The sequence below is a fragment of the Mesocricetus auratus genome, unplaced genomic scaffold (assembly GCF_017639785.1).
Source record: "Mesocricetus auratus isolate SY011 unplaced genomic scaffold, BCM_Maur_2.0 Super-Scaffold_100013, whole genome shotgun sequence".
NCBI lineage: Eukaryota > Metazoa > Chordata > Mammalia > Rodentia > Cricetidae > Mesocricetus > Mesocricetus auratus.
Window position 1 is genome coordinate 2405392 of NW_024429196.1, and position 25915 is coordinate 2431306.

Sequence of the window (25915 nt, forward strand, 5' to 3'; positions counted from 1 at the left end):
TTCAGATTGAGTTCCTGTCCTGTCTTCCTTCAATGACAAACTGTGATGTGGAAGTATAAGCCAAATGAATCCTTTCCTCTCCAAAAAAAAGGGTACATTAAAGAAGATATGATTTTGTACAAGCAGTAAAGGGTAGTTTAAAAGGGTAAATAAAATAAGACAAAATCAATGGAATAAAAGGGCTGTCCACAGAAAGGGATCATATATTAATAGAGGTCTGAAGATCAACTACAAGAAAACTCGTGAAAACAGTATCATGAGACTCTTACTCACACGCACCGATTGGATGGTATTGCCAGGAAGGGAGACAGATGGAAAAGATGTGGAAGAGAGAAACAGCTAGGCCTGGTATTACATACCTATCATGCTAGCTACCTGGGAAGTTCAAGGACAGCTTTGTCAATATAGAGAGAGTTCAAGGCTAACATGAGCATGAGACCCTGCCTCAGCATAAGTAAGTAGGATGCTTAGGGTTGCTGTAGCTCAGTTGTGAAAAAGTCAACCAGCATATGGAGAGACTTGTGTTCAGTCCTCAATACCACAAAAAGTAAAGGGGAAAGGAAGGGAAGAGGGAAGGAAAGTAGAAAACAAACAACAGCAACAAAATATTTCCAAGGAGTCTAAGAAGTCAGAAGTAGAGGCACGCCATGTCCCCTGAGCACAGGTGTTCCCTTAGTCTAAGTGATCTTATTAAATATTTACTCTCTGATTAGAGGGAAATGGTAATGGAAAGGTGAGCTTCTGTTTAATCTTTATTTGGCTACTTTATGTACATGAATATTTTGCCTACATGCATGTAAGTGCACCAATTGTATGCTTGTTCAATCCCGTGAAACTAGGGATGTGGATGGTTCTAAGTCACCTTGTAGGTGCTGGAAATCAAACTCAGGTCCTCTGTACAAGTAACAAGTGCTGTTAACCACAGAGCTTTCTCTCCAGCCTGGAATATGAACTTATTTTTAGTTAGAGCTTCTTTTCATGTGAAAGACATGACCATAGCAACTCTTATAAAGGAAAACATTCAATTGGATGCTGACTTACAGTTTAGAGGTTTAGTTCATTATCATGGTGGGGAAGCATGGCAACATATAGGCAGGCATGGTGCTGGAGAAGGAGCTGTGAGTTCAACATCTTGACATGCAGCCAGCAGAAGGAAACTGAGTCCCACACTGGGTGTAGCTTGAGCATGTAAGACCTCAAAGCCTGCCCCACACTTCCTATAACAATGCCACACCTACTCCAACAAGGCTACGCCAAGCATTTAAATACATGAGGCTATAGGGGCCATGCCTATTCAAATCAGCACAAGTATACAAATTATCTTGTTCATATCTGCCTATAGTCCCCACTCCAACTTCACAAATTGTCACTTTATATTTAAAAAAAGAAACAAAGAAAATTTATGCCCAGAATAAAATATTCTGAATTTTTATTTAAGTCATTCATGATGTTCATTATTGTTCTACTATTTTTCAACATTCTATGACATTTGTATGTGTCATTCCAACTGTTACTTGATGCAGAAGTACTATATACAGCAGTGCCAGTCGCTGTGACTGTAGGAAGACTGGCAGGAAGATACCCATCTTCCAGCCTCAGCCTCCCAAATGCTCAGACTACTGGTGTAAAAAGCCTCTCCCAGCTTTATTTTTTCTTTTACCTGACTCACACCCTTACAATGAATGCGCTTTTATATACTCTCAGCTACCAGACAAGGCAAAATAAGACAAAATTAATTGGTGCTTGTAAAACTGCCGTACTTCCATAGTTGAAAAGGTGGCTGTACTTCAGAAATTAAAATGTTTAAGTACCATTACATGAAATTGTTTTCATTTTTTCCAGAAACATCCAAAACCACAAATTTAGACAAGACGAATGCTAAAGTTGCAAACAATCTGAAGTCAAATGTGAATGCTACAGGAAATGTAGTGAAAGGTAAAGGAGTCACTGCCATGAAGGCATATGAAATGAACCTCTGTTCTCTTCCCACTGTTTCCGCTTACCAACATCTTCAGCCTGTGGGCTCCTTCAACATGCAGCCAATGTTATGAGTACACTATGTGTTCCTGTGCTTTTTCTATAAATGGACACCCATGTGGAAGGCTTTGTAGTTCTGCATAGTAATAGAATGCTGTGCACAAAAGCCCACTACATCTGACCCAAAAAACTGATAGGTCCCTTTATCTCTCCCACCTTTAATATTCTGTAAGGTGTTCCAAAGTATGAATGTACCATACCGAATAGCTCCTTTTTGAATCTCCTTTACACTTATGACCCGGAGACTACAATCAACAGTGTGATCAAAAAGCCAGTATACATTCTGTTGTGTTACTTTTTTTTTTAAGATTTATTTATTAGGTATACGGAGTTCTGTCTGCATGTACCCCTACGAGCCAGTAGAGGGCACCAGATCTCATTACAGATAGTTGTGAGCCATCATGTGGTTGCTGGAAAACCAGCCAGTGTTCTTAAATTCTGAGCCATCTCTCCAGTCCCTTTATTGTGTTACTTTACATCTATAAAGTAGAACATGTGAGTGGAATTATTGACTAAGAACATCCATACTTTTAATTCAACAGATACTGTAAGCAGAGTATATATTCAGTCTAGAATGATTATAGTTCAGTTATGGCAGGAATTGCTTGAGAAAACTATTTCCTGGTTCTTTTTTTTTTCTTTTGTTAGAAACAATGTTGTTTCACATGTCAATACCAGATCCCATCTCCCTCCCGTCCTCCCCTGCCCTCCCCACAAAGTCCCCCAGTCTCCCACCCAATTTCCACTCTGATTCCCAGGGAGGGTGAGGCCCTCCACGGTGGATCTCCAGTGACTGTCATTTCATCCAGAGCAGGGCCTAGGTCCTCCTGCAAGAGTCCTGGCTGAGAGAGCCTCCCATATTGTGGCATGAGCACTCAAAGTACTACCCATAGCCCCATAGATTACCTAGGCCTTCTCACTGACAGACTATGGACACCCCCAAGGAGGGCCTCACCCTCCCTGGGGAAATGAGGGGATATTGGGGAGTTGGGGGAGGGCACGGGAGGAGGAGAGGGAAATGGAGAGGGACCTGGAACTGACTTGTGAAACAACCATGTTTCTAATCTAAATTTAAACTTAAAAATAAATTTTAAAAAAGAAATGAAAGCTAAACTGTAAAACTATTAGAAAAAATGTAGGGGAACGGCTAGTAAACTTGACTTTGTATTTGGGGATGGCATAAAACACACAATTTAAAAAGAAAAATACACAAAAAATAGGCTTAGTCTCGACTTAAGATTGTTTACATGTTTGAAAGAAACAATGGTAGCATATTGTCCTTCAAGAATAGAGGACTCCCCGATGAGGCCCCATCCATTTTGAGAAGCTAATGACAGCTAACAGTTTTATGAAAACAGTATGACATTTCTCTCTTGGTGTAGACACTAAGGGATAATGTGGAAGAATGTGAAATATAGAGAGAAAGGTAGGGGACACCAGAGGGTAAAATGAAAGTGACTATAGTAATAATAAGTTAAAGAATAATGAAAATAAAAGGGCAATAGCAACAGAGTAAAAAGCAAAAACCAGAATGGGAGAAAATATTTCACTTATATCTAGTAAGGATTCCTATCTAAAGATCCAGTAATAGATCTAAAATGTAAGCAAAATTGAGAACTACTCTCACAGACATCTTTCTCCTTAACAAACTTTGCAATAGCCAACCTAATATGAAAATATGTTGTACACACCTAGGCATGAGAGAAGGCAACCCCACACTACAAGGACTTAATGCTCCATGCCTAGTATATATTAGCAGCCAAAGGACAAAGAGGATGACAACTCCCAGTCACCCAGGCAGCATGGTGAGACTATGTCTCAGGGTTGTCAGAAACAAGATGATGGGATGTAGCTCAGAAGGGGAGTACCTACCTTGCTAACAGAATATTCAGGTTCCGTCCCAAGGACTTGAAAAAAATAGAAAAGTAGACCAAATATGAACAAGGTTGCCAAGAAATTATGACAGAGTATCTGAGGTTGGCAGGAGTTGACATACTCAGTGGGTAAAGCCACTTGTTGCCACACCTGACAGGCCCCACACTGTAGAAACAGAGAAGTGCATTCTGCCAGCTTTCCTCTAACACAGACAGCTTGTATGAAGGGGACAGTAAAGGGGACAGGGTGTCATCTGAGCTCTAGCTGGGTTGAGCAGCCTCCATGCCAGCCCTGCCATCTGCAGCATATGTGGCCTCTGTCTCAATAACCCCATCTAGCTCTTAACTCTCTAGTTAGAGAGAAAGGATAATGAACTCCTTTTGTGTGCTGAATGGAAATGACAAGAGGTTTTCTACCAGAGCATCCAATTTGTTGCTGAGGGAGAGCAGAGGCACATTGTTCTAACAAGCACCTGCCTTGGTGAATGGAATTGTAAACATTGTATTCTTATGAAGAAAATACATTTACTTAGGCATGTAAATTTGGCCATGTAACTTTGAGATGTGACTCTCTAACAGACCCACATTCTATAATTTATTTCAGGATTCATCCCTAAGTAAAGACATTGAATCTGTATTTTATTATACTTCTTTTTAACAGTATTCCAAATACATACACTCTACCATTTAGTCTTCTCTATCATCTCCATTCCTTTTTATACTTTATTTTCACTGTAGAAGTGTCAACTACTTAAAAGCAAAGAAAGGTTTATGGAGAGATTAAACTGTACCTGCAGATTGTTATTTTAGTCACTTGTAGATGTATATGTTGTCATGCTGGCATCTTTTAAATTTTCTTTCTCTGTCATTTGTATATGACCTGTTATTTGAGACAAGGTGAAGAATATAGCAAGACTGGAGTCACATTCAGTAGTGTGTTAGCAAACTGGCAAGCAGATAACCATCTCCCTTCCCCAGTTTCCCTAACGCTGGAAATCCAGGAGTGCGACACCTCTCTCATTACTGTTCTTTGTTGCGTGACTTATGGTCTGATAATGTTCTTTAATACAATATCAGACACAAGGCAAGGCTTATTAAAAGAGTCCATTTGTGCTTGTTAGCTGTCTACCTGAGTGCTGGGAGATCGGTGGACTTCACAGGTGGTTTGTTTGCAGCATCAATGAGTGGTATTGTTCTCACTTTTCAGAGTCATCTAAAATGAGTAACTTAGAGAATAAAGAAGTTGAAGGATCAGGAATTCTGCACAAATCAACATCTTCTTTGAAGAAGCGTGTGCACCAAGGTAACAGAGTCACTGACGAACAGATGTGTGAAACAGAATTCTGCCTTTTCCACTATTTCTCTTTTCCAGTATCTTCAACATGCAGGCCCTCCACGCCCAGCCCATATTATAAGTATACAATGTGTTCCATTTTTCTCATGTAAAAAGACACATCTGTGGAGGCTCTGTGGTTTAGCATAGTAATAAGATCCTATGTGTTGGTCCCCCTTATTTCTAACCCAGGTCTTCTTCATCCCTCACACCCTTACTTAATAATCTGCATGATGTTCTGAAGCGACTACTTGACACTTTCTCAGTAGTTCCTTTCTATATTGCCTTTGCATTTCTATGGTTATGACTACAATCAATGGATGAGATCAGTATCAGCACACATTTTTCTACCTCTTTGTAACTGTACAATAGAATGTGTGAATGGGGTAGCCAGATTCAGGACCTGTATGTTTTTAATTCAGGAGCTACTGTGTGGAATATCTCCATATCCATTCTAGAATGATTGTAGTTAATCATTGTGGCAGTAATTGCATGTGGAAACTGTTCCCTAGTCCTTAGCTCTAGATTTTATAGGGATTTAAAATGTTAAAAGATTACATTATATATAGTCCATTGACGGTAGCACAGAAAATGACGTACAGATTCTGAGAAAAATCCTTGGAATCCCAAAGATAGGTTGTAGAACTAGAAAGTTACATGTTGGGGACCGCAAATGTGGTTCAATGGTTAAAGGGTTTGCAATGCAAGAAAGAAGGCCAGAATTCAGATACCCAAAACCCATGTAGAATGCAGGGTGCACATGGCAGCCCATCTATAATTCTAGGTTTCAGGGCAGAGACAGGATCCCCATAGCAAGCTGACTACTGAGATTAGCCACATAGACTGACTCTGAAATGAATCAACAGACACTGCCTCATTGAATAAGAGGAAGAACTGAAGGAAGAAGATTCTCTATAAACATCTCAGACCACCACAAGCACAAGTTCATATATGCATAAAAACCGGCACAAAGGCATATGTGAGCATGCTTACATGCAATAATCCCACCTACACATATGCATGTAGAAAGAGAAAAATCAGTCTCAGCCATATGGAATCTTGAAACAAAGCCATAATAAAGTTAATTGTGAACAACCAAGAAGGAATCATGCTTCATAATTTCATAACTTAGGACACAGCTATAGTAAGGAATGTGTCCTGTTTCTCACAACAGAAAGGTAGCGTAGACCAGAACCCATAAGTGAAGCCCCATCTACCAGGCTAAGGGCACCCAGCCCACTCAGGGAGAAAAGTCAGTCTAGCACATATGGTGCAGGGAAAACGGAATTTCCCCAAACAGAAGGTTTCCCAAGCCCTTAGCTTAAAGTATGCACAAAAATACTTCAGCACAAATCAAAATCCTCACAAATGAAAGTTAAACTTCAAAAATTATTAGAAGACAATAGAATAGAAACCTACAGTGTCACAGATTTAGCAATACATTTTATAGTTCACGATACTTGAAACAAACAGAAAAGGAGGGAAAGGAAACCAAATGTTAGCAAAAGCTTGTAACCGATGAAATGACTCAGAGGGTGTTGGAGCCAAGCCTGAAGCAGATTGATCCCCAGACTCACATGGTGGAAACAGAGAACTGACTACTGCCAACTGTCCTCTGACCTTCACAAGAATGGCATGCAAAATTTGAATGCACTGTGTGCACACTCACACACATGTACACATTCATGCACGGTGCACGCACACACATAGTCAAATAAAGAAAATGTATTTTTTCAAAAAAAATAGGAGAGGAAAGAAATGGGAACCATGGTAACATGAGCTCCAGTGGGCTTCAGCAACTTTCCGTTGGCAGCTCTGCCATTTGCCACACAGGTGCCCTCTGTCCCAGTAACCTGTCTACATGTTGACCGTGCCACCAGATACAAAGGGTAATGGCCTCCTTTTGTGTGCTGAGTGGAAACATGAGCATACATAATCTTCCACCAGAGCATCCCACTTTTGTTCTGAGGGAGAACCCCCAAGTGCACATGGTTCATAAGTACTTGCCTTGGTGAATGAAAGTATGAACATTTCATTCTTGTGTAAGAAAAACAAGTAGAGATTAGCCAGATGGTGGTGGTGGTGCACGCCTTTAATCCCCATACTTGGGAGTCAGTGCCAGATAGATCTCAGTGAGTTTGAGGCCAGCTTGGTCTATGAAGCGGGTTCCAGGACAGCCAGGACTGCCACACAGAGAAACTCTGTCTCAAAAAAAACCAAATAATAATAAAGAAATACAAGTAAAAATTGAAAACATGTAAGTTTGTCTGCATAACTGTCTTAGTTAAGGCTTCTGTTGTTGTGATGAAAAACCATGACTAAAGCAACTTGGGGAGGAAAGGGTTTATTTGACCTATACTTCCATATCACTGTTCATCACTGAAGGAAGTCAGGACAGGAACTCAAACAGGACAGCAACCAGAAGGCAGGAGCTAAATGAGAGGCCGTGGAAGGGTGCTGCTTACTGGTTTGTTCTTCTTGGCTTACATAACCTCCTTCCTGCTAGAACCCAGGAACTCCAGCCTAGGGGTGGCCCCACACACAACAGGCTGGGCCCTCCCCCATTGATCACTAATTAAGAAAAGGTCTTACAGCTTGTTCTTACAAGGGCATTTTCTCAATTGAGGCTCCTTCTTTGTAGCTTGTGTCAACTTGACATAAAACTAGCCAGGAGACTAATTTTGAGAAGCAACTCCATAACTGACCCATAATCAACTATTTTAGTTCAGCATTTGTTGCTGAATGAAGGCAAGTTACATTTTTATCATACATTTTTAATATTATTCCACATACATACACAGTAGTGTTTCTTATTGTTTCCCTTCATTATTGAACTTTATTTCCATTATAGAAATGTTAGCTTCTGTTGAAAACAAAGGAAGGGTTATAAAGACGTTAAACTGTGCCAGAAAATACTACACACATTTAACAGTTTTGTTAAAGTCCATTCTATGTCATTTGTAGATAGCATTTATGTTGGGTGCTGTGGATATCAAGGCTGGTATCACACTCAATACACAGGCCACCTGTCAGACAGAAACCCATCTCCCTGCCTCAGCCTCTCAAGTGTTGGAACTACAGACATGCTATAGCTCCCAGTTTTCTTTCTTTACCTGACTTATTTTATTGTAATGAGTTTTTTATAAGATACCAGATAACAGCCAAGGCTGCTTCAGACAGAATCTATTCATAGTTCTTAAGTGTCATGCTGATTAGCTGAAAGAGAGGCTTCACTTCAGAGACTGTGTTATTGAAAGGCCTTGTTCTCGTTTTTCAGAGCCATCTAAGACTAAAACGTTAGACAAGGATAAAAGTACACCTACTCTGCACAACTCAACCAATGCTAAGAAGAGGCGTGTGCTCCAAGGTAAAAGAATGACTGCAGTCCCACAGTTTCTCCCTATCCGATAACCTGTGAGCCACTCAACTAATCAGCTAATATTGTGAGCATAACACATGTCCCATGATGGCATACATACATACATTTGCATCCTTCATCCCTCGCACCTTCTCCTCTCTGCTTGATGCTCTCAAAGTAGAATTTCTGTATCTTAGTTAATATTGCTTCTTACAATGCCCTTTAAGTCTTTAGTGTTTATGTCATCAGAGCTGCGGTGTCAGTATTCTTAATTTTCTTATTTGCTTATGTTTCTATAAGACAGTTGGCTAAGGGACATAGATGCTTTTAATTTGAAGAGGTTGGCAATTTTTTTGAAAATTACAGGTAAAGGTTCTGCCAGTAAATAAGTGAAAACCTGTTTCTAAGGATCTTCTCCAAAAATAGACCTTATAAATCTGAAACGTGAATGTGGATTTACATTGTTGATAGTCAGTACTACACTGAGGAATCAAAAGGTCTAAGAAAATCCCTAGAACTTCAAAGGTATTTTGCAGAAATACGAAGTAGTCCATTTAAAAATTCACATGAATTTCCAGAGACCATAATAGTCTAAATAATGTAAAGAACAAAATAAGCTGGGTGGTGGTAGCACACGCCTTTAATCCTAGCACTCCGGAGGCAGAGGCAGGTGGATCTCTGTGAGTTCAAGACCAGCCTGGTCTACAAGAGCAAGTTCCAGGACAGCCTCCAAAGCCACAGAGAAACCCTGCCTCGAAAAACCAAAGAGAGAGAGAGAGAGAGAGAGAGAGAGAGAGAACAAAACAAAGACTTTGTTACTTGAAAAATCACTGCCAAGCTACAGCAGTGACAGTGCTGTGGTTCTGAGACACACAAAGGTGACACAGAGGCCATGTAGGAGAGATCCAAGAAATTCACTCTAACCTACATGGTTGACGATCTTTCAAGACCACATAATAAGGGAGAAGGGTCTGTTACATACAGTGCAGAGAAATCTGGATATCCCCAAGCAGAAACATGAAAAGAATCCATGTTAAAGTGTATTCAAAAACATAAGTCAGCATGAAGACAGACTTTACAAGGAAAAGCAAACATGCAAAAACACTGGAAGAAAATATAGATGAAAACCTTCATGACAGAACTGCAGGAATGGCTCAGCAGATAAGATGTTGTGGGTTCATATCCCACACACAGGCACATATAGCAAAATTTAAATTAATGTTTTAAAAACGTTAATCATATTTTAAAAACCTACATGACGCTTATTTTGGAAATGTATTTTTGAATCGGCATTGAAGACACAGTCAACAACAAAAAATATAGGCAAGTTAGAGTTCATCAGAATTAAAAACTTATAAACATCAAGGAAAATATAATCTTGCAATTACTATATGTGAATTAAAAGTGGTAAATAAAATGAAATAATCTCAGTGAAGTAAAAGTGCTGTCTACAAAAGGGATTATATTAGTCAGGAGATAGATACATACATACATACATACATATATGTATGTATACATATGTGTATCATAAATATGTATAGTATATATGTATTTATAAATTTTATATTTATATATAAAAGAGATTTATTACAATGATTTATAGGCTGCTTGTACAACTAATTGAAGAATCCAGTAGTTGCTCAATCCACAAGGCTGAATGTCTCTACTAGTTTTCAATGTACACTGGAATCCCAAAGATGCAACCTCTAATACTAGTGAAGGAATATTCTTGCTAGCAAGATGAGGGCAAGTATGCAAAGATCAAAAGCTTCCTTCTTCCATGTCCTTATATAGGCTTCCAGCAGAAGGTGTAGCCCAGATCAAAGGTATGCCTTCCCACCTCAAGAGCCTGATTGAAGTAGACCTTCCTAATTCAAATTATGCAAAAATCCCTTACTGGTGTGGCCTTCATTATTTCATTTTAGTTAATCCTACATGTAAACAAGTTGACAGCAAAGAGTAACCATCACAGGGATATAATGGGGGAAGTCCTGTGTATATGTCAATAAAGCACTTTTGGCCAATAGGGAAGCAAGATAGGTGGGACTAGGAGTCCAGGAGGACTCTGGGTAGGAGAAACACAGGAAGTCAAGATGTAACTGCCATAGAGATAAGAAGCCCGGAAACCTTTCCAGTAAGAGAAATACTTAGATTAGCAATTATGGGATAAATACTTAAGTCAGAGCTAGCCAGTAAGAAACAAGCAAGGCCAACAGCTTCATAATTAATATAGCCTCCTGTGTGTTTATTTGGGACTGATGCAGCTCTGGAACCAGGCTGGCGGGACGACTTTCTCTTTATAGGGATATGTTAACAAAGGACTGAAACTCAACCACAACAAAACTCATAAAAAACAGTATGAAAGCAGGGCGTGATGGTGCACGCCTTTAATCCCAGCACTCAGGAAGCAGAGGCAGGTGGATCTCTGTGAGTTCGAGGCCAGATTGGTCTACAGAGTTAGTGTTCCAGGACAGCCTCCAAAATAATACAGAGAAACCCTGTCTTGAAAAGCCAAAAAAAAAAAAAAAAAAAAGTATGAAGTACTCCAACAGACAGTCCTCCTGAGAAGGTATTACAGATACCAACAGGACCAGGTAAACTGGGCCCTGTATCTGGGCCTGCCTTCCAGTGCCTGGGGACTGCCACAGAGACTCCCCAATTGGCAGGAATCTAGCCACCTCAGTTTCCTTGGTCTTATCTAACCACGGGACCAGTGCCTGGGGACTGCCAGTGAGCCTTCCCTCCCAGTGGGAGCCTACACAACCCTAGATTCCTGGTCTTCTTCTCCACCCACAGGACCAGGACTAAAACCAGGAAGAGGAGAACTACCAGATATTGGACTTGCTTGCACTCACCGAACTCTGGTCCCTAACCACAAGGCCAGTAAGAGGCTCTTTCTGAAACCACTAGAAAAAGGGATACGAAGGAGACAATACAAAAACACACCCAGCAACAGAAAAACAAATAAGACACCACCAAATTCTAGAAACTCCACACCAGCAAGACTCCAACATTCCAATGCAAATGAAGCAGAAGAGAATGACCTTTAAAACAACTTCATGAAAATGATAGATGCCCTCAAGGAGAATATGGGAAAATCCCTCAAAGAAATGGAAGGCAAAACAAACCAAAAAATGCAAAAAAAATGGAAGAAATGGAAGAAAACACAAACCAAAAATGCAACAAATGGACAAAAAGACAAAGCAAAAATTGCAAGAAACAATTTAAACAGTGCAAGGGTTGAAAACCGAAATAGAGACAATAAAAAAACACAATCTAAAGGAAGGCTAGAAATAGAAAAGCTGGGAAAATGGTCAGGTACTACAAATGCAAGCATAACCAACAGAATACAAGAGATGGAAGAGAGAATTTCAGGTGTTGAAGATACACTAGGAGAAATTGATTCATCAACCAAGGAAAATTTAAGTCCATCAAATCCCTAACAGAAAACATCCAGGAAATATGGGACAACATGAAAAGAGCAAACCTGAGAATAAAAGATATAGAAGAAGGTGAAGAAAACCACCTCAAAGGGGCAGAAACTATATTCAAGAAGCAAGTCTCCAAAACACCAAAGGATCCAATTAAAAAGTGGGCTACAGACCTAAATAGAGAATTCTCAATAGGGGAGTCTAAAATGGCTGAGAGGCACTTGAGAAAGTGCTCAACATCCCTAGCCATCAGGGAAATGCAAATCAAAACAACTCTGAGATACCATCTTACTCCTTTCAGATTGGCTAAAATCAAAAACACCAATGACAGTTTATGCTGGAGAGGATGTGGAGAAGGGGGAACACTCCTTCACTGCTGGTGGGAGTGCCAAGTCATACAGCCACTTTGGAAATCAGTATGGAGATTCCTCGGAAAAATGGGAATAAGCATACCACAAGACCCAGCAACTCCACTCTTAGGCATATACCCAAAAGATGCCCATTCATTCAACAAGGATGTCTGTTCCACTATGTTCATAACAGCATTATTTGTATTAGCCAGAACTTGGAAGCAACCTAGATGCCCCTCAACTGAAGAGTGGATAGAGAAAATGTGGTACATTTACACAATGGAGTACTATTTAGCAGAAAAAAATAATGGAATCCTGAAATTTGCAGGCAAATGGATGGCACTAGAAGAAACCATCCTGAGCAAGGTAGCCCAGTCACAAAAAGAGAAACATGGCATGTACTCTCTCATATATGGATTTTAGACATAGATATGGGGAGTGCCAGCCTACAATCCCATGGCCAGAGAGTCTGGGAAACAGAACCTTCATTCAATGGCTGATGGAAACAGAGGCAGACTCCCACAGCTAAACACTGAGCTGAACTCCAGAAATCCAGTGACAGAGAGGGAGGACTGATGAGCAAAGGGTCTAAGACTGGGCTGGTTTAACCCCCAGAAACAGCTGACCTGACAAGAGTTAGCTCTTGAATCCCAGACTGATGCCTGGGAATCCAGCATGGGACTGATCAAGACCCCATGAATGTGGGTGTCAGTGAGGAGGCCTAGGTAATCTATTGAGCCTTGGGTAGTAGATCAGTATTTATCCCAGGTATACAAATGGACCCATCCAATAATGAGAGATGCATTCTCACCCTGGACTCTTGGGGGAGGGTCTAGGCCCTGCCCTGGGGAAAGTAGGAGGTATGGGGTCATTGATGGGAGGGCGTGAGAGGAAGGGAGGGAAAGGGAGAGGGACCTGGAACTGACATGTGAAACAACCTTCTAATTTAAAATAAAAATTAAATGATCAGAAAATAAAAAAGACAGGTGATCTCATTGGGAAATTCTACCCAAAAGAACAATGAGAAGAACACTTCATACCCATTGGATGGCAATGCCAGGAAGGGTGGCGAAATGGAAAAATGTGGAAGGAAAGATAGTTAGACCTGAAGTTACCTCTATATACTCTTAGCTACCTGGTAACTCATGCAGGAAAGTCACAAGTTCATGACCAGCTTTGACAACAGAGGGAGGTCAAAGCTATCTTGGCGTGAGCCTTGGTTTCTATCTATGATATGCTGTAATCAGGATGTGTAGGCAAACAAATCCTTTCTTCCACAACTAGCTTTAATCATGGTTTTTACCACAGTAATAGAAAGCAAACTAAAACACAGGGCTTGACAAGAGCTATTTGTGACTGTTAATTTTGTACTTGAATAGCTGAGAATGACTACTTGCGGTATAATGAATGGCATTGTTCTCACTTTTCAGAGCCACCTAGAACCAGTAATTTAGACAATCATATTGTTAAAGGAACAAGTATTCTGCACAAGTCAGTCTCTGGCTCAAAGAAACATGTGCCCAAAGGTAAAGAATTTGCTGGCATACAAATGTGTGAACAGAAATTTGTTCTTTCCTCACTGTTTCTATTTTCCAATAATCTCAATCTCTGGGCCCTTCCAACATACAGGTAATATTATGAAAACAAGGTGTGTTCCAGAATTTTATCTGTAAATAGACACTTGTGTGGAGGGTTTTGGTGTTCTGTGCAATAATATAATTCCATACATATATTACCCCTTACGTCTAACCCAGATAAATTGGTGGGTTTCCTTCATCTCCCACACTCTTAATATTCTGCATGAGGTTCTGAAATGAGCATGTTTAAGACTTCTTCAGGCATTCCTTTTTAAGTCACCTTTATATTTCTATGCTTATGACTACAGTCAGTGGTGCAGTAAACATCATTTTTCTTCTGTCACTTTGGGTCTATATAGTAGAATGTGTGAATGCGTGGGTTAAATTCAATAAATGTCTACTGTTAATTCAATAGCTACTGTATAAAATATCTATGTATCTGTTCTAGAATGATTGTAATGTTTAGCTGTGGCAGTAACTGGTTCTTAGCACTAGAGTTTTTAGAAATTGAAACATTTAAAAGATTAAATTTTATTAGTCAGTTGACAATGGCCCAAAAAATGACGTACAGACTTTGTGAAAACATTCTCAAAAATATGTTGTAGAACTAGAAAATTCCATTTTTGGGGTTACAGAGATGGCTCAGTGGTAAAAGGGTTTGCAATGAAAGAAAAAGGGTTAGAATTCAGATCCCCAAAACCCATATAGAATGCAGGGTGCACATGCATCTGTAATTCTAGGTTGCAAGGCAGAGACAGGATCCTCAGAGCAAGCTGGCTACTAAAATTAGTGGCATAGACTGGTTCTGAGTTGGGCAAATCGACACTGCCCCATTTAATAGGAAGAAGGGGTGACAGAAGAAGATTCTCCACAAATACCTCAGACCATCACAAGCAGAAATACCTCACAAAAATGTATACAAAGCATTCTATATGCAAGTAACCCCATTCCCACTTATGCATATAAAAAGAACAAGGGAAAATCCTGAAACAATGTTGTAGGTAAATTAGTTGGAAACAACTTAGAAAGAATCACACTTCATAATTGCATATAGGTATGTATTTCATAGTTGGCATAAAACACAGACAGAAAGGAAACCTACAGACAAATTCAGCTTCATCAAAATTAAAAATTTTAACATATTCGTTCAATGAAACAACAGTACTCTAAACCCCGTTAGGTCCATGTCCTTACTAGGAATAGGCTTTGACCATGTGTATACTACCAGGGGTGTATTTCCTCTTGTCCTCAAATGCAATCACAAAATAATCATACTGCTATTGTACCAGTGGTTAGTTAGTATTGTTGCATAGTTAGTATTATGGGTTACATGTGACACCGCTGGTTGAGACCATTAATGAGTTTTCTCCCCCAGTAGCATGCATAGCACTTTCCAGCACTGTGAACATGGCAAATAGGGAGCAACATCCCAATGTAGTCCCAAGGTAGTCTTGATATCTCTGGGTCCTAGATAAACTGTGTAGTATACTAACCAATCAAGTATCATCTGGTGTGTAACAAAGAGCTATGGCCACAACCTATGTTCTTTGGGGGTGGGGCTCACAGATTTATCTGGCCAACCACTTGAATGGGACATTTATATCATCATACCCAAATGAACCAGGAAACATTACTTAAGAGATGTCCCAAACAATTTAAGAGCAACAAGATGGGAGTCATTGCCATCAATTGCTTCCAAGAAGAGACGGCATGGCAACATTGCTGCTGTAATCATGAACACATAGCAGCTATAGACACTAGCCAGAATTGGTCTTTTCAATCATCCATCAAGAATGGAGGACTTGTCAATGAGGCCCCACCTACTTGGAGGACCCAGTGACTATTAACGTATATAAGAGGAGGTTGAATATTTTTTTCATATTTTTGTATCTACTGTGGGACTAGGAGGAAGAATATTCATGGAAAACATCAACTCCAACCACAATGAGGTAACATGTCCATCAAGTGGTTATTAGAGAGAAAAGGAGAAAAGGAAGCAGAAAGTTAAAGAAAGAACATGATTGACACTTAAAAGTGTGTGAGAAGGAACAGTCCTGCGGGTGCATCCTGTAATCCCAGTTCCTTGGGAGGTTGATGCAAGAGAATGACACATTCACATATAGCCTGAGTAGCATGGTGAGACTATGTCTCAAAGTTGTCAGAAGCAAGAGGTGGGATTAATGTACTTCAGGAGTAGAGTATTTGCCCTGCAATCGAAATATGCAGCTTCAGTTCTCTGTACTTGAAACAAACAGAAAAGGAGAATCAATTTTGGTAAGGATGTCAAGAAACTATAAACAGGAGGTGGAGGTGTCAGATTGGTTCAGTGGGTAAAGGCTCTTAGCACTAAACCCAACGCATGAATTCCATCTCCACAACATATGCTAGAAACAAAGATCCTACCTGTTCCAGTTGTCATTTGTCTGCACATTCGCAAATAAACCTACTGTGATTTTAAAGTTTTCAGAAAGAAAAAGAAATTAGGACCAGATACATATGGTGTCACCTAAGCTGCAGCAGTCATAATCAGCCTCCCTGACAGCCCTGCCATCTGCAGCACAGGTGGCCTATCAACCTCAGTGACCCTGTGTCAGAGTCACTCAGTGACCCTCAGTTAGGGTTTTCTATTGCTGTGAAGAGACATGATCATAGCAACTCTTATAAAGGAAAACATTTAATTGGGGTGTCTCACTTACAATTTAACCAATTACAATTCAAATCCATCCATTATCATCATTATCAGCATATAGGAAAACATGGTTTTAGAGAAGTAGTTGAGAGTACTATATTTGCAGGCAATGGGAAGTGGTCTCAGTGTCACACTGAGGGAAGCTTGAGCAAAACAGTGCTCAAAGCCTGCCCCCACAGTGACACACTTCCTCCAAAAAGGCCTCATCTCCTAATAGTGTTGCTCCTTTGGGGGACCATTTTCTTTCAAACCACCACACCCTCCTTTACATTTGACTCTCTTATTATAGAAAGAGGAGAATGTTCTCCCTTTGTGTGCTGAATGGAAACAAAGTGAGGATAAATGGGTTTCCTCCAGAGCTGGAGGAAAGTCCCAGGTGCACATAGTTTCCATAAGCACTTGTCTGGATGTGTGAGCATTTGAATATGCAAGAAATGCAATGTGAAAACTGAAAACATTCTTGTAAATGTGGCCAAGTTTGAGAACAGCTCTCTGACAGAGTCATATCCTACTTTGTTTCAGCATTTGTCTCAGTGGAGAGATATTGAGTCTATATCTTTAAATTTTATTTCATGTCTATGGGCGTTTTGCCTTAATGTATGATAAGACACCATGTGGGTGCACTGTCCACAGAGGTCAAAATAGGGCTCAGGTTCCCAGGTACTAGGATTACTGATGGTTTTGAACCTTCATGTGGGTGCTGGGAACCAATTCTGGGTCCTCTGGAAGAGCAGCAAGAACTCTTACCCCTGAGCCCCACCATCTGTACTTTTTAATCATACTTGCCTTTTGGTAGTATTCCAGGTACATACACAGAAATATTTCTTATGCTCTCCTGATGGGGAAAGTCCTTCTGTGTATATGTTTGATTGGTGTAAATAAAGCACTGTTGGCCAATAGGGAAGCAAGATAGGTAGGACTAGGAGTCTAGGAGGATTCTGGGAAATGTAGTGAAGAGAGAGTCTCCATGTGATCTCCCGGGAGCAATGGGTGCTTAGGAGTGCATCCTCAAAAAGATAAGTTCTTAAAAAATATATATTAGGAATTGTGGGTCAATAATCAAGTCAGAGCTAGCTGATAAGAAACCAAGCAAACGGCCAACAGCTTCATTATTAATATAGTCTCTTGTGTGTTATTTCAGGGCTAAAAGCGGTGACGGGACCTGGGCAGGGATCCCACAACACTCTCCCTTCATGCTTGTACTTCTTCTTCCAGTGTAGGAATGTCAATTTCTATTTAAAAGCACAGCTCTAGGGGTCTGGGGAGATGGCTCAGCAATTAAGAGCATTTGTTGCTCTTGCAGAGGACCTTGGTTGAATTCCCAGAACCCAACAGTTCCAAACTGTCTGTAACGGCAGTCTCAAGGAAGCCAATCCAGGCAATCTTCTGGCTTCTGTGAGCACCAGGCATGCATGTGCTACACAGACAAAAATGCAGGCATAACTCCCATATGCCTCAAATAATAAATTTTTTAAAACATTTTACATAGAGATTAAACTTTATCTGAAAATTTATATTGTAGTCACTCTTTGTTTTCTTTCTTGTCCTTTTCTTTTTTAAATTCCTTTTCTGGCATTTGCATATAACATTTCTACTTATTTTGAGAAAGGTATGCATTGCAAAGTTGGCATCAACATTGATGTATAGCTAGACAGGCAGGAAAACAATCATCGCCCTGTCTTGCCCACCCAAATGCCAGGGCTAACACTCTTCTCTTTCATTCCTGAATAACTTTAATGCTCTTTCATAAAATAGCAAATGCCCAGCAAAGCTACTTCAGATGCTGCCCCCTCTTGTTGATTAACCTGCTTTCCCTAGACAATGGAAAGGGAGGGTCACTCTAGAAATTTACTTATTTCCAGGATTGTTTAATGATTGTGATCCCATTTTTTCTCAGATCTGTCTAAGCCTATAACCTTAGACTATAAAGTTGCTCAACATCTTAGTAGTCTTCGCATTTCAACTTCTGCTACAAAGAAGAATGTGCTCAAAGGTAGGGGAGTCCCTGCCATACAGATGTGGGATATAGAAGTCCTCCACCCCCATTGTTGTATTTACCAGTGTTTTTCAGTGTGGGGCCTTCCAACAGTCAATGTTATGATACCAGCATGTTTCCTATAAGTAGATACATGTGTGGAGGGCTTAGTAGTTCTATACAGTCATAGATCCTGTATGTAGAATCTTATCTCCAGCCCAGTGAAATTGGTCAATTTCTTTTAAATCTCAAATCTTTAATATTCTGCATGATACTCTTAAATTAGAGTATGTCATACTTTCTCAGTGGTTCCTTTTTATGTCATCTCTATATTTCTATTGTTGCAAATACAATCAAAAACATAAAAACTGTCAGTGCACAGTTTTTTACACTATTGGTTTGTATCTATGCAGTAGAAAGTGTAAGTGGGATTGTTGAGTTCAGGGAATGAATGATTTTAATTTCACAGATATTGTACAGGCTGTCTACATAACCATTCTAGAATGGGTGTCGTTAGTAGTCATGGCAGGAACCGCCTGGGAAAACTGTTTCCTGATTCTTGGCACTGTTTTGTTTTAATGAATTGAAAATATTAAGAAGGTAAGTTATACTGGTCAGCTGACAGTAGCTCAGAAAGTAACTTCAAGAGTCGAGGGGATGCCCCTAGAATTCAAGGATGTGTTGTAGAACTAGAAAAGTCTGCTTTCAGGCCTGTGGTGATGGTGCGGCAGTTTAAGCACTAGACAGTTAATGTGCATCTAAGCAGAGAGTGGGATCAGTGCAATGGAAGTAGTGCATGGGTGGAGAACTTGCCTTGCATACAAAATGCCTACATTCAGGGTACAGCTATTTAGGTCCATCAGCTTCATCTAGCATCTTCCTCTAATTGTTAGATGTAGTCCTGTGCTATCTAGTGCCTCCTGCATGATCCTTAAGCTTTCCATGTGAGCTGTGGACACCTTCACACACTTGTAGACCTTGCCCAGAGATAAGTCTGGTCCTTAACTTGGCTTCTTCTCTGGAGCTTCTAAAAGATGTAAAACATTGTAAGCACCAGTGACCCTAATCTGGAATCACATATGATCTCCACCCTGCGTCACTTTCTTCTGAAGGTACTAGGAAATGTGGTCCCATTGTAAGATACCTTCTAATTAGCCTGCATGCTACTACTTATTTTAGTGGTTGTACTCAAATAGACATTAAACCTATTTTCAATGTCATACTCTCTTCTCAGTAACATTCACATGTATTCACATTAGTATGTCTTAGTCTCTGACTCCAGTCAGTCACTATAATTTTCTTCTTGTTTCTGGAGATATATATATATATATATATATATATATATATGCATGCATGCTATGGTGTGCCTATGGAAATCAGAACACAATACTGTGGAGTTTGTTTTCTCCTTTACATGGATTCTGGCTAAACCATTGTGATACCAGATCCTGAGTGTACTTTTCATTATGAGAAGGTCACCATATTTTTCTTTTAGCTATAGACAGTGCTATATAAAGTTAAAAGTATATATGAAAACTTATGTAGAATCACTCATGGTAATGATCTCTCTGACATTTGCAGTTACTAGTTCTGTCCGCCTTTTGAGACAGAAACTTGCTATAAGGGGAAGGCTGGCATCAGAATCCCCATGTCAGACAGGAAACTCCTACACTCCATCTCCATCCTACCCATAAATGTGCTGTACACAATCACACTCAGTCCTATTCTTCAGTATGCCTGTCTTACATATCAACTCCAGGAAAGGATAAGACAGACAGAATCTATTCCTGCAGGTTAAGTTGCTTTATTTGAATAACTGAAGAAGGGTATAAAAAAGCTATACTTTAGAAGATGATTAAGATTTATTTTAATGTTTTAAAATGTAAAATTAATTTTTTTCTTATATCCTTGAGTTACGTTGTTCTTGTGTTTCCAGAGCAACCTAAACATACAACACTAGACAAGAAAGGTGTTGACCTTCCAAATAGTCTGGCTCCTTCAACATCTGCCTCCAGTAAGCATGGGCTTAAAGGTAAAGAAGTCACTGTAAGATAAACCTGTGAAGTGATACTGTATTCCAGCTCTATTTTGTGTTTACCTGTAAATGGATGTTTCTCTCCCAACCACCAGTTTCCATCTCCCAATCACCAGTTTCCAAATAACTACTCAGAGGCTTGATATTACTTATAAATGCTTTGCCAATAGCTCAGACTTATTACTAACTAGCTCTTACATTTTAAGTTAACCCGTATTCCTTATTTACACTCTGCCACATGGCAGTACCTTTATTAGCATGGCACATTCATCTCCTGCTCCCTCTGCATCTGGCTGGTGACTCTAGACTCCAACCTTCCTCTTCCTGGCATGCTCCCTGTCTCAAGCTGTCTCACCCAATCTCTTCCTGCCCATCTATTGACCATGAGAGAATTGCATATTTACAGTGTACAAAGATTGTTCCACAGCATTTACCAGTATATTTGAGCTCTGAGCTCTTCCAACAAGCAGCCAATGTAGCAAGCACAGCAGGTGGTCCATGATTCTATATCAATAGATAGGTGTGTGGTGTCTACAGCACACACTGCCTCTTGGTTAGACTGGCTTCAGTTCATGACTGCAGCTTTCCTCAACAGACATCCCATAGCCCTTTCATCTTTAATATCCTGGGTTCCCCATTGCAACTTGGATTTCATCTTCATAGCTTCATACAGTGGCCTCTTGGGACCTCATTGCAGGATTCTGACCATGCAACATGCTCTCGAAAACTGTGGAACAGAAATGCATGGCCCCTCATGATTTTATGATGCATGCCTGCAAGCTTATACCATCAAGTTATATTCTGAGAAGTAGTCTGGTGTCTTTGGACCACAGTTGGGCTGACTCTAGAGAAGCACATCCATAGGCACTTGCCATCAAAGAGCAAGGAACCCCTTCTCTTAAGGGTTCTTTTTTTCCTTCAAACAAACTTGGCTGCTTGCCTATCTGAAAATTTTCTCTGCCAAACAAATTAATTCACTACATTTAAATTCAAAGTCAAGTTCTCAGGAGTCAAGAATAATGAAAATAGGTTCTTGGCCAAAATATCATATGAATTGCCACATCCCTGTTCCAGACAGTCTTTCCTCTTAAAATTCTTAAGCAAATTCTCCATTGTCCTCAGTTCACCTCTGCTTTTTTTTTCTTCAAAGCTTCCACAGGAATGACCCATTAGGGCCTGTTTATAGCATTCAAAGGTTTTCCTGTCCCAAACTTCCAAACTCTTGCACATTCTTCCTGCAAATCATTTCAAAAGTCCTAAGAACCACATGTTTGAGCTTTTTATAGATTAACCTCACTCCTGATGCAAATTTCTGTCTTACTTTTGCTGCTGTAATAAGATTACTTGACAAGAGAAACTTAAGGTCAAAAGAGTATATTTGTTTATATTGGCTCACAGTCCAAAGATACAGACCATTATTGTAGGGAAATCAAGATGACAGAAGCATGAAGCATCCATAATCTCAGAAAGTGATGAGTGCATGACACTGAGCATCCATTGGTATTACACTATGGGTACTACCCACAGTAGCTGACTGTTCCCATCTTATCTATCTTATCTATGTAATCAGGATAATCACCCACAATAATGCTAAGAGGCCCATCTCCCAAGTTTAGTAGAATCTATCAAGTTGTCAAGTTGACAATTAACATAAATCATTACACTCAGCAACAAAATTCAAGTAAAAACCAGGCAAAGTACTCTAATAGATACTTCTCCTGGGGAAGTATTGTAAGTAACTGATAATGTCAATCATTAGGGAAGTTAATGACAGATTGAAGGCATAATACCTCATACCTATGACATGGATGCTCTCGGGAATGAAAGGAGAAAGGGAAGAATAAAAGAAAAAAGTAAAAGAAAGAAAACTTTGCCATTTATATCACACACACACACACACACACACGGGTGGGGGGAGAGAGAGAGAATGAATGCAGTCCTGTGGGTATAGCCAAGAATCTCAGCTTCTTGGGAATCTGATGCAAAAGGATTACAAGTTCACACCCAGCCTGAGCAACATGAAAATAGCATGTCTCAACATCTTCAGTAACAAAAAAGGTGGAATGAATATGATTCAGGGGTGGGGTACTCGTCATACATAGAAAATGCCCAGGTTCAGTCCCCAGTAAACAAACAAACAAACAAACAAAGAATGTTGGGAAGGATATCAAGAAACTAGGACCAGAGACACATGGTGTCACCTGACCTACAACAAGCTTGATTGGCACTACCATTTGCAGCACAAATGCCCTCTCCATTCAATAACCTTTGTGTCTGGAACAGAAATGATATGAGAATAAATTTCCTGTCAGAGCATCCAACATTGAATCTAGAGAGAATGGCACATATACATTCTTCAAACAAACATTTGTCTTAATGAATAGAAGAACAAATTCATTTTTATGAAGAAATGTTAGAAAAATTTAACATGCTTGTGTAAATTTTAAAAGTATTTTCTAATCATTACACATTCTGCTTTTTAGACTAGAATTTGCCTGCAAATAAACAGTTATTTAAATTGCTTTCATTATATTTTCTTTTAAGTTTGAATAGTTACTTAGTTTCTCACTCCATTCAAGCACTGTCATTTTCATAGTGAGAATTTTACCTTCTTGTAACAACACAGTTGACTTTATATTGGGTGTGTATCTGAAGATTTATATTATAGCTACTCATGATTTTGTTCATCATGCTACTATTTTTAAATGTTTTAATCATTGACATTTGCGTATAGTAGTTCCACTTTTTATTCATCTTATTGTTTGATAATTTTATATACACATATGCTGTGTTTTGATCAAATCTATCCCTTTTAATTTCCATCACCATCCACCCACTACTTCTTCCTTATAATTTCATGTGCTTTGTTTTTCAAAGCACAAGTCCACTTAGTTTATGAGTATAGGACCATCTACTGAAGTGTGTGTAACCTTTCCAGAAACACATCCCAGAAGAAAATGGATTCCTGTCCCTCTAGCAGCAGCCAGTTGCCCCGAGATGGGGCTTGAGGAGACCTTCCTACTTCCATGCAGGGATTTTTGCTGATTTAATCTTACTCGGGTCTTAAGCATTTATTTGGTCACAGTCACTGTTAAAGTCATGTGTGTCATGACCTTGTTATACCAGACAAAAATTTTGATACAGGTGTCCACTACATATGACTCTTACAGTCTTTCTTCCGTATCTTCCACAATGGTCCCTTAGTACCAAGGGAAGGGAGTGTCATTTAGAGTTCTCATTTAGAGGTGGATATTCCACAGTCTCATGTATTCTGCACACTGACCAGTCATGGATGTCTGTGTTACTCACCATCTACTGCAAAATGAAGGTCCTTTGATGAGAGTTGAAAGATGCATCCATCTGTGGATTGAAGGGTAAAAACTTAGGTGGTGGTTTATTTCTGCACCTGCTTGAGAGAATAATAGTATTAGGTTCTCCCCCATAATGTAGGCAGCCATGAGTTTTTGACCCAGTTACTAATACTGGAAATGAGCTTTATCTTGTGTTACAGCCTTTAAATCCAATCAGAAAGTGGTGGTTTCTTCTGTAACACCCATGCCATTCATTATTACACCATTGGCATAGCTTGCCAGGCCAGTTGTTACTGTAGCTCACAGGCGTCCCACCTGGGTAAGGCTGCTAATTACTTTTCTCCCTAGTAGTGTGTTTGTAACCACATTCCCCACCCCATTTAATCTTCCCCATTTCAGCATTCCCCTTTTTCCTGCTTCAGATCACCTGCATTCTGTTACTCTCTCTCTTGAGATCTGCCCTCCATGGCACCATCCTAAAAGTTTCCTTACTTCTATGAATTACAGTTTAAAAACTTATCTAAATATTTAAATATAGACTCCCTGTATGAGAAGGAATATGCAGCATTTGTCTTTCTGGACCATGTAACTAAACAGGGTTCTTAAAAGGAGAAAAAAATGACTGGGTATTTGCAAATATTTTTCAGTGTTCTTTATCCTTTGCCATTAGGAAAAAGCAAACCAACTATTTCGTGACTGCATCTAACCCCAGTTAGAATGGTTACAATTGAAAAAAAGACAACAAACATTGGTGTAGATATGCACAAAGGAAAAAACACTCATTGTTAGGCACTGTAGAGATCACTATGAAGTTTCATATATAAACTAGATTTACCATATGATCCACTTTTACCACTGTTGGGTGTGTTCATAAATAACTCTATATTCCACAGAGATACTTACACATGCACATTCATTGCTTCCATGCTCACAATAGCACGGAAATGAATACAGCCTAGACATCTATCAATAGATAAACGGATATTGAAAATATGATACATATAGTGGATCTGTAAAGGAAACTGAAGTCGTAAAATTCAAGGTAAATGGATCAAGATGGAAATAATAATTGTGAGTGAGATAAACCAGGCCTGGAAACACAGATACTTCCCACTCCGTTGTGTATGAAATCTTTGGATATGTGTGTTTGAATTAGGACATCATTCTTCCTTTGAGACAGGATCTTGCTGTGTCAAAAGAATGTTGGCATCAGACTCCCTATGCTGGCCAGAGAGTCTCCAGATCTCCAACACCCTCAGACCTTAGCCTCAAAAGTGTCAGTGTATATTGGCACCACTGACTTACTCTTTTGGGGGGGGGTGTTCAACAGAGTTTCACTGTGTTGTGTAGCCCTGGCTGTACTGTATCTCACTCTGTGGACCAAACTGGCCTTGAACTCACAGAGATCAACCTTCCTCAGTCTTCCAAGTGCTGGGAGTAAAAGTATACACTGCCACCCCATGACTGACTTACACTCTTATGTTGACATGATAAAGGAATATCCATACAGAGTGTATCTATGCTGGCTAAGTTACTTTGTCTAAATGACTGAAGAGGGTTGTAAGAGGCTCTGCTAGACGGTTAAGGTCATTTTTAACTTTCTAAGAATTAAAAATAGTCTATTTCAAGCATGGTGAGGTACTTCATTAATCCCAGCACCCAGTGCAGAGGTGGCAGTCCCTGTGTGTTGGAGGCCAGTTTGGTCTGCAAAGTGAGTTCTAGGTGTGCCAGGGCTAGATAAAAAGACTGTGTCTCAATAAAATAAAATCCGTTTATTTCTGTTATCCTTGAGTGACATTGTTCATGTGTTTCCAGGACAGCCTAAAGCTACAACATCAGACAAGGAAGGTGTTGGCTTTCCAAATAATCTGGTTCCTTCAGGATCTGCCTCCAGTAAGCGTGGGCTTAAAAGTAAAGGGGTCACCGTAAGATAGACCTGTAAAGT

General features: G+C 39.8%; 1 protein-coding gene across 9 annotated transcripts in view; it reads left to right on the plus strand.

The window, feature by feature from the left end:
* Window positions 1-25915, plus strand: part of Ccdc7 (coiled-coil domain containing 7) — a 193760-nt gene that overhangs the window by 161888 nt on the left and 5957 nt on the right. For 6 of the 9 annotated variants that reach the window (XM_040755264.1, XM_040755270.1, XM_040755265.1 and 3 more), the window contains 7 exons: window positions 1843-1935; window positions 5119-5214; window positions 8522-8611; window positions 13814-13909; window positions 18547-18642; window positions 20561-20656; window positions 25786-25863. In XM_040755264.1, coding sequence (XP_040611198.1) covers window positions 1843-1935; window positions 5119-5214; window positions 8522-8611; window positions 13814-13909; window positions 18547-18642; window positions 20561-20656; window positions 25786-25863 — 645 coding nt within the window. The remainder of the gene's footprint in view (window positions 1-1842; window positions 1936-5118; window positions 5215-8521; window positions 8612-13813; window positions 13910-18546; window positions 18643-20560; window positions 20657-25785; window positions 25864-25915) is intronic. The other 3 variants (XM_040755269.1, XM_040755271.1, XM_040755272.1) reach the window with 3 other exon arrangements.